Source organism: Chaetura pelagica, unplaced genomic scaffold, assembly GCF_000747805.2.
Source record: "Chaetura pelagica isolate M959 unplaced genomic scaffold, ChaPel_1.0 scaffold79, whole genome shotgun sequence".
NCBI lineage: Eukaryota > Metazoa > Chordata > Aves > Apodiformes > Apodidae > Chaetura > Chaetura pelagica.
In genome coordinates this window covers 3,089,760-3,099,566 of record NW_009969339.1, presented here as the reverse complement: position 1 = coordinate 3,099,566, position 9,807 = coordinate 3,089,760, and the positions used below count along the sequence as shown (strand labels likewise).

The window sequence follows — 9,807 nt, the reverse complement described above, 5'->3', positions numbered from 1 at the left end:
GGTGCCCGCAGCGCCGCTCCCTCCCTCGCCGGCGCTGCCCCCCTTCCCGCTGCCATCCCCGCCGTTCCCCCGCCGCCCTTCTGCCTGCAAGGCACGATAAGCTGAACGGGTTCGTCCCTTTTACAGAACAGCCTTTCGGGTAGTTGACTCACGGAATGGTTTGGGCTGGGAGGGACCCGAAACATCACCCAGCCCCACCCCCCGCACGGGCAGGGGCACCTCCCGCTGGACCACCTTGCTCCGAGCCCCATCCAGCCTGGCCTGGAACGCTGCCAGGGACGGGGCAGCCACAGCTTCCCTGGGCAACCTGTTCCAGTGTCTCACCACCCATCATAGTGAAGAATTTCTGACTGATTTCTAACCTAAATCCTACCCTCTTCCAGTTTAAAGCCATTACCCCTTATCACATCACTACATGTCCTTGTAAAAAGTCCCTCCCTGAGGACTGTTTTGTTTCTTCCATCTCATTTTTCCCTTTAACCCTCCCTCTGTTTTAAGTCTAAACAGGCCCAATTGTTCAATCTCTTTTTCACATAACATCTGATCAGCTCCACATTCCTCCTTCCAAGCCTCTTCAGCCCAGCCACACCTCTCTTCAAGTGTCCCACACTGCAGAGACTGTCCCTTGGCACTGCTGAGTAGAATGGAGGGCCCACGTTGCATGTTTTTGGGCTATTCTGGTCTTGGTGCATCTCAGAAAGCCTTTCTTCCTGGAGTCATTTAACTCTGCAGCTTTGTTTACACCACCAGCTGAGTTATGTCAAATTATATGGCAAAAAGATTAAATCAGTAATCCATGTTTTAGTAAAACAGACACATTTAGGCCCCCAGCAACTGTGCTTGCTGTTATAAATTATTTCACTTGCAGCAGTGGCTGAAACCCTACTGGGAGAAATTCCTGCAACAGCACAAGATTTACCTCCTTCACTGTTGCCAGTGTAACTATTTAGGCAAACCCTTGCAAGAGGGATCAGGTCTGCAGTGCTTCAGCATAATGGTTTCTCCATTTATAAGATGAGAGCTGAAAATGAAGACAAATGTCAATGAACTGGCTCAATCAATACCTCATCAACCAGGTGGACAGTTTCAGTTGAAATTTGTTACTGTAACAGTGTCCTATTGATCACACACTAATAATGTAAAAAAACATTGGCAACGTAGACTGTCTTGATGAGATGTTCTCCACTGCTTTATTGCAAAGTGCAAGAACAGCACTGGGACTGTAAAAAGCAGCAGCACCAGGACTGGATGTGCTCTGTAAGCATTTATGAGGGAATTAGGAAGTGCTTGTGTTCAATGAAACTGTTAAGCCAAATGTAAAAGCTGAATTACCAGCCCACCAAGGGATCTTTACCACTGTGCCTGCCTCCAGCCACATTACTATTTACAGAAAATTGTTATTCTTATTTAGTGAAATAAATAATTTCAATAGCATGTCATAAAAATTAAGCGACTCCACTTAAATGACAGCCTCTTGAAGTTCTCTCATCACGTGGCTACTACCCTCTAGAGCCACCGCATGCTCACAGCCAGGTTGCTGTCAACAGGTTATATCGAATCTCTTAGATGGAAGGGTTTGTGTGCTCCCCTGCCTTGTTGAACATGGGTAGCCTAATAACAGGCGTTACCTACTGCTATGAATTTAGCACCAGGAATTGCCAGGACCTGATGATGCCCACACTCCTGAAATCACCCTTTCCCAAACTTCCGAAAGCCTGACACCCATTTTGAAGATGGTATCAGCTTATGAGCCTTGCAGTCCAGCTTTCAAACCCACACAAAAGCAGCAGCCACTCCAGAAATACGTAGGTCCTTTCTGTACATTATTTCTGTTCTACATGCTGTGGGCATTGAGAAGATCTTACCAAGGCATTGCTGGCAGTGTCTGGCACAGGATTCAGTGCGTAAGGTCGCATTGCAGGAACATGATCACAGGGCTGGAGCACCTCTGCTATGAAGACAGGTTGAGAGAGTTGGGGCTGTTCAGCCTGGAGAAGAGAAGGCTCGGGAGACCTTATAGTGGCCTTCCAGTAGCTGAAGTGCCTACAGGAAAGCTGGGGAGGGCGTTTTCACCAGAGAGCAGTGATAGGACAAGGGGTAACAGTTTTAAACTGAAAGGGGATAGATTTAGGTTAGACATCAGGAAGAAATTCTTCACCATGAAGGTAGTAAGGTGCTGGAATAGGTTGCCCTGGGAGGTTGTTGATGCGTCCTCCCTGGAGGTGTTTAAGGCCAGGTTGGATGGAGCTTTGTGCAGCCTGGTCTAGTGTGAGGTGTCCTCATAGCAGGGAGGCTGGAACCTGATAATCTTTAAGGTCCCTTCCAACCTTAACTGTTCTGTTATTCTATGATTCTATAAAACACGTATTTCACACCTCATAACTATCACCTTGGGCTTCTAAGCCTCATCAACACCACTGCATTGATCTGACTCAAATCCTGGAGTTGGTCTGTAACCACAACAGGTAGGAATGCCTCCACGTTCCCTTACGACAGCTGAGAACAAGTACAGGGCTGCATCACATCTGGTACTTCCCCTTCCTGTACCCCACTGGAAGCATCCTGGGAAACACAACACTAAGCAACAATCAAAAAAAGGTGCAAAGAATATTCCAAATGTTTATTATGTATTAAAAATACCGCAAATAAGCCATACAGTTCATTTCACAGTAACCTAAACAACATTGTTCAAGAACTTGAGAAGTCAACAAAGAACAGTGCGGTTACAACAGTGACAAGTTACTTTAATGCCATGGGTCACTCTCTTTGCCATGAATTCTTTCCTGCTTACAGTGGGAACAACACAAGACATGGTTCAGTATCTTATTTACCAAGAACTTTTCACCTGCACTGTTCCTGCAGGCAGACCACCTCTGGGAGGTGCTGTTCCTAAGAATTCTTCTTCTAACATAGCCCAAGATCTGGTTAGTGCAGGCTGAGGTGGACATGATGTGCAAACCCCTTTACCAAATCTTTGGATAAAGTTCAGAAGTAAACTTGAAAAGAAGGGATATTAGAAATCCTTTCCAAAAACAGAAAACCAGGAAAGCTCCATGAGAAAGTGTTTCTTAAATGAACATCTAGAGAACTACAACACTTTTTTCTCACTCTCACCCATTTCCTAGAAGGATCCTTTGCTACCAGTGCCCCAGATACCCAGTGACAGCAATGGTGACAAGAACCAGACACCAAGTCCCGAGTATGCAACAGCAGTTCAGGTCACTGTCAGCTGTGTGAAAATTTGGAAATGTATATGCCCTAGAAGCAATTCTGCTGATTTCATGGTGATTTTCTCCCATGTGTTTTTTGGAGTGTACCATTATCATCAGCGTGCTTTCTATAAATGGAACACGAGAGGTGCAATTTTAGTCCTTCTCTTTCCTCATTCAAATTTGTGATCATTTTTACAGAAAATCCTGTATCATAGACATTAGACCTTTCCAGGAAAGACACAACTTCTTCATATAAACAGCCAGAAAATTGGACAAAAATATTACTGTACTCTCTTGAAACTAATCAGATATCCCTTCAAAGCACTGTTTTTCTACACCAGCCACTGAAGATGCTGGGAAATAAGCCTGTGATCACAAAGAATGAATCTTTTCAGCCACATGGTGGAACATAAGTCTTAGCACCAAGCGGTGGCCACTTACCTTAAACCTTCCCTTCAGGGGGTTCAGTTATCCCCTTGTTATCTTCTTGGTACAGATTAAAGACTCACAGAAATACACTACAGGTCAGCTGACACCTCCTAAACTGACTACATGGCTGAGTCCCAAACTGTAGAAACAGATGAGTTGCTTCAAACCTGGTACACACTTAAGTTTACTGGTCTGAACAGTTTAAGATAGGGGTGTAGTTTTGTTCATTTGTTTCTTAAACCAAAACATACCAGTAACATTCTCAGTGTATACAGCAGCATGGTTTTTGTACCAGGACAGCTGTAGCCCCTCTGTGTGAGATATCTAGTGTCATTGTGTGAAACACCTTCATGCCATTAAGTATGTGCCCATGCTAACGTGGCTGTAGTGCCTTAGTTACACCACTACAGTTACAGCCATACAGCTTTATAGAGAAGATGAGCCCTTAGAAACTCAACCCCCAACAAAACTCATGTTTTCTTAAACAGAATTGAAAAAAAACAAACACAAAAACCCCAAAAAAACAACAGACACTACACAAAAGAGAAATAAAGGATATAAGCAGAACTGTCTGTATTAAAGTATTCTTATTCTCTTTGGAGGTATCAAATTGCTTTTAAAAAGAGTAAAAAACTGGGCATACAAAAGCTATTCTCCCTAACCCAATACTTGCACAAGGAGCACTGCTGCCTAAACTTTTTCATGTATTTTTTCTACTTTCACAAACAACCTTTCCAGATCATTCCTCAGGTCATCTATTGAGCTCTTCACAGACTCCAAGTTGTTCTCATTATTTTCAATTTTCACTGAGTAGGAGACTAAACTATCCACTGCAGTTCTAATCATTTTCAAATCGGAATCAACCTGGCTGACAGAAGATCTCAGCTCATCTACTGAGCCCTCCACAGAAGAAAATTTTTCAAGGTAGTCTTGAGAATGTGCTTGACTCATCTGAAGATTTCCTTGATCCAACAAAGTACTAATTTGCTTCTGGATATCTTGAAGAGCACCGGAGGATGGCAGGTCACTGATGCTTCTCCTCAAGTTCTCCAAGTCATTGTACAGTGAGGTCTGTGATTCACCAAGATTTTTCAAAACATCCGTGACTGAGGTTACATCTGTATCTGAGATTCCCTGAAGAACGGTAATGCTTTGTTCTAGGGTACTGAGCTTATTCTTGTATTCTTCCTCCTTAGAGAGGAAAGATTGCAACTTTTCGCTGTTTTGAGCAGCAACAGAAGTTAGAGACTCCAGGGTGTCTTCTATGTGCCTCAATCGAGACTCTAGTCCTTCAGTGTTCTTCCCAAAAGTTTCCAATGCTTTTCTGAAGAGTTCATTTTCTTCCCATTTGTTAAGATTGGCTTTCACTTGTAGTAAATCTTCATCGAGCCTTTTAATGTCACCAGGGAGCTGCATAATAGAATCCTCAGCTCTCAGAACCTTCTCTTGTAAAGCCTTTAGTGAAAGGTGTTCAGTGTCTGCAGCCTCTTTGAATTTCTCATGTTCTTGTTTGAGGTTGACTAGCTCTTTCACTTCAGTATACACATCAGACTCCATGGAGTCTATTGTACTCTTCAACGCCTCTATGTCCTTTTCTTTGGTTTTCATGGAAACTTGCATCTCATCAAAAGCATCTTTTAGCACCTTAATTTCATGTTTATACACATTTGCTTCTCCTAGTGAATCAACCTTTGCTTTCATATTGTTTATTTCATCTTGGCTCCTTTGCTGGACTTCAGTGAATACAGCAATGTTATCATTTATAGACCTGGTTAGCTCTGTTAGTCTCTCTTCCACTGTGTTTTCCAGAGATGTGAAGTCTCGTTCTCTTGCATCCTTCACCATGTGGATGCCATCAGATAAGTCTTTCAAAATTTCATTTTGCAGCTTCTGAAGCACTTCACTGATCCGGTTTATTTCACTCTCCCCTTGTTTAACAGCCTTCTCGGTAACCTCCTGCTTCTGCTGAGTAATTTTCATCATGGATTCAAACTCTCCAAATGTGGCTTGAAGGGAACGCACCTAAAAAAGAAATCCACATGGTTAATACTTAACAGTTTCATCCTGACCTATATCCTTACCCTTTGTGTCTAAAATCCTTATAGCCATTGATACCATATAAAATTATCACCCTGCAATCTTCTGTGGTCCCTGCCTGAGGTGACCCTTTGGCATACAGATAATGGAGGCACAAAAAGCCCAGCATATAGAGCCTTTCACTTCATAGATACATACACATCTGCTGAAGATCCATGGCCTCACTGACCTGCCACAGATGATCCAGGAAACCTGTGGCAGCAAAAATCAAGCTCAAAGTCTCCGCAGTTTGCATCTAGCCCAATTACTGAACATGAAAGAAGTCTGAAGTATACAAGAAAGAGTAGCAGGGAAAATAGGGGGAAAGGGAGATGAGAATGACTTGGGAACAGGTGTAGTAATCATGACATTTTGCTGCTCCTACACAACTATGGGGACAGAGATTTTTCTTGTTAATGATTTTTAAAATAAAAAACATAGAAAGGATTTAATGTTCTAAGTCCTTAGTACCTCATTATTCACACAGATGCATACAGCCACAGAATCTCAGTGAGCAAGAGCTTATGTATGTACAGAGGCAAAGAACAAAGCCATAGCAGCTGCCAAGGGGACTGACTTGCATCTATCTAAGGTTGATACTCACAGAAAGTTGTTACCACTGGATCAGGTATGCTATTAAACATCCGAATTAGAAAAACTATCTTTACAGCTGGTTTTAGCAGCAGCAAGAGGGAAAAGGTCAAGAGGTGAGAGGCTGTCACATTCCTTTACCCTCACATGTAAAGGTAAGATCCAGGCAGACCAAAGGGGAAGCACGCATTACTTAATTTTGGGGTGAAGCAGAGTATCAGTCTCAAGACTGGAGAAATCTTTTTGTGCATGTGTGGGTTGTATTTTTTTTTTTAAAACTTTATAAGGCAACGTTAAGAACTCCCACTGGCTGCAACAAGAATCCATCACAGAAAATGCCTCAGAGCTTTGGCAGGATGGCAAGTGCTGAGTAATGCATGTTGCCTTGCTTCATGCTATTCCCTATGACTGAGGGGTATATTAATCAGTCATGCCACATGGGCTGCCATATTTACTGATTAGATACACAGCTGGAGGAGTGGTTTTATTTTATAAAGAGAAGGAAATATATTTTATATGTTCTGAGAAATAAATATACTGAGCTGCCTTTTTTTTTTTTTTTTTTAAACTGAAGGAGGCTCCAGCAGTTCCTTTTCAGCCTCTGAACCCAGAAATTATTTTCAACAGACCTAACAGGCTTACTAATTTGAAATTAACTTATTTATATATATTTTTGCAAGACTAAATCCCTGGTCAAATCCTCCTTGGTTTTCATGGAAGTCTACATAGTATAAGGATTGTATAGTTTGGCCATGAAACGTCCCTTCCTTTCAAAGATCCTCACAGTTTGAAGAATACCCACAAAGATAATTTATTTTTCCTCTTCCTCTGTAAAAAAGGTTTGTAATGACTTTACATTCCCTATACTTGTATTCGCTAGTGCTCAGTTCCAAAACTAGAAATTAGCTGAAGAGGGGGAGAACAGGGAGAGCAGGTATTACTGCCAATACTGCAGCAGGGCACCAGTCATTACACCAACTTACCGACCTCATTTCCATTACATCTTAGTTGTCACTCATTCTGATTTTTTTCCATAGACAGCTTTTTCTGTATTATTCTAAATGGACTTCAGAAATCTAGGAGGAAGGCATAAAAATGTTCTCCTCCCCCTCTTAAGACATAATTTATTTTCTTTGACACATTCCAAACAAATCACCCAGTTTGTATTAACTATATTCAATTGTTAAGTCTAAGAAAAGGCATAAAAAATGACCAGAACTCTCCAGCCAGCCAGGAGGTCTCTGCTGCTATACATTTGACAGAGACAGATCCTACCCGCCTGCAGTGGAAGTACTTTATACCTGCTCCTCCACTGCATCTGGCCAACATTTGTGGTGTTAACTCAAAGCTGTTCTATACCTCCAGCTGGGCCAGACACTAGAATATCAGACAGCTCTGACACAATAAAATGCACTGAGAACTTCAAATTAGACCAGCTTCTAATCTCTACTGCCCTAACCAAAAGCCAGGGCCCAAAGCAAACCCCTTGCATAAAAGAGGTGAAAACTCAATTTCAAAGTAATAGTTGATATTCACTATATGGTAGGGTTTGCATGTGCACCTACAGGTGTGAGTTTGCCTGTTTGGTGTTTGTGGCTGCTATGCTTTGAAACCATAGCCTTGAAAAGTTTACCATCATAAATAGTACATAAAAATACATCCATAGCTAACAACTATGTCTTCTCTAACTGGTCATACTATCTTGCATTTAAAAACCAAATGACCTTGGCCCCTCTGAGAATTGTGCTATATTAAAGGCTAAACTTCCACATCATTTCCTTTCTCCTCCTACTGCCAATGGGTAAAGCAGATGAGTTTATATAATGCTTACTCCTGGCAGGAGCTCTCTGCAATGAAAGACTGAAAGGCAAAGCCAGCTCCACACAGCAGCCTGGGCTGACAGCACTCTGAAGTACAACGCAGGACCCTGCACTTTTGTAAAGCAATGGAACACAGCCTGGTCTCCATTCCCTCAAGTACATTCTTTTGTAAAGCCAACACAGCAAGAAAAGCTTTCAAGGGTTACATGGAAACTCTGTGATCTGTTTTGCCCACCTTTAACTCTCCCACTACTGTATCTATGTCTAACATCAGCCACCTGCTGTACACAGGCAAATGAAGTTTCAGTTCTCTTTAAGACCAACTATTTATAAACTTTTGTTATATATCTGTCTCCTAGAATATGTAACATCTGCGATGACATGGAAATGGGAGTCAACAAATTGTACCCATTCCTGTGCTTATAAGGGCTTATATACTGCATATACATCTGGGTTTTATATTCATGTATTGTAATCTTACATCCTGTATGTCCTGCCATCACAATGTCTTCCTTCATACAAAGAGCCTGTAAAAATGCCTTAATAACTAGAAAAAACTAACCCTTGCTAGCTCAAATAAAGCCCAGCCATCAGTGAGTAAAAACCCCAGGATTTATAGTTAGCTTCAGAAACTACACCATAGCCCTGCATTTTACAACCCTTTCCCTTGTCATGAGTTTTCCTTTTCCTCCTTGTTATAAGGGAGAGGAAACACCAAGGCTGACCCTACAAACTCCATGCGTGCAGACTGCCACACTGCTGGGAGCACTGCAGAATGGCCAGAGGATCTCTCTGCCAGTGCCTGTCCCACCGCCCTGTCCCCATCCCACCGCCCTGTCCCTGTCCCACCGCCCTGTCCCTGTCCCTGTCCCACCGCTGGCCGGGGCCCAAGCTCGCAGGAAACGTGGGGAATCTGCACAAAGCAGTCAAGCTGAGACAAGGATTTCCTTTTCTTTGATCCGAGTCAGTCATAACTTTACATACTGCTTTCCAACCAATTTACCTACTCTCCAGACAGGAGCTTGATTATATGTTGATGATCTGCCTTCACAGACGCCATTTTTTAAAGGTTTTAGGCACCCTAAGCCATACGGACAGTGCCATTTGTGAAACCAGCTCGGGGCCTAGTAAGGACAGCGTGAAAAACAAAGAGGAGGGAAACGAGTATTTCTTTCATTTCACTTAAGCCACACCCTTTGCCGACTACTTCACAGCTCTTGCTTGGCCCAGGGCGGCCAAGCACACGGCGAGCCTCGCTCCCTCGGCCAGAGGCAGGAACGTGGCAGGCAGGGTACACAGCAGCGGTGCTCCTGTCACCGCCTCCGTTGCCCGGTGACGCGGGACGAGCACACTTTTTGCACACGTGTTGTGTCCCAGAGCGTGCGGGGACGTCGAGGCAGGATCCCGCCACGTCCAACCGCACCATCGCCCTCCCCGCACACACCTGCCCGGCTCGATGCGACCACGGAGAGCAGCCCACCTGCCAGCCCCGGTCCGACGGGATTTGCAAGAGCTGGACGGAGCAAATCACGGCCGGCGGGCTCTCGAGGCTGCGGGGCTGCACCGCTGCCAACACGTACGCGTGCTGACCGCGTTACATAAAATGGCCTCACGCCCAAGCCCCGCAGCAGCGAGATGGGCAAGAAGCCGGTTCCTGCCGCTGCGCGGTGGACCCCGGG

At 43.8% G+C, this 9,807-nt stretch overlaps 1 protein-coding gene across 1 annotated transcript; it reads right to left on the bottom strand.

The window, feature by feature from the left end:
• Positions 1 to 4,331: 4,331 nt before the first annotated feature.
• Positions 4,332 to 5,973, bottom strand: CKAP4 (cytoskeleton-associated protein 4). Its single transcript, XM_010005855.1, has 2 exons — positions 5,908 to 5,973; positions 4,332 to 5,663 (listed from the first exon to the last, which is right to left on the bottom strand). The coding sequence occupies exons 1-2, from the start codon at positions 5,971 to 5,973 to the stop codon at positions 4,332 to 4,334; spliced, it is 1,398 nt and encodes a 465-aa protein (XP_010004157.1).
• Positions 5,974 to 9,807: the final 3,834 nt, after the last annotated feature.

Coding starts and splice junctions, on each gene's coding strand:
- CKAP4 (XM_010005855.1), bottom strand. CDS start 5,973: ATGCAAACTGCGGAGACTTTGAGCTTGATTTTTGCTGCCACAGGTTTC. Junction 5,664..5,907: donor TCCTGGATCATCTGTGGCAG/GTCAGTGAGGCC, acceptor TTTCTTTTTTAG/GTGCGTTCCCTTCAAGCCAC.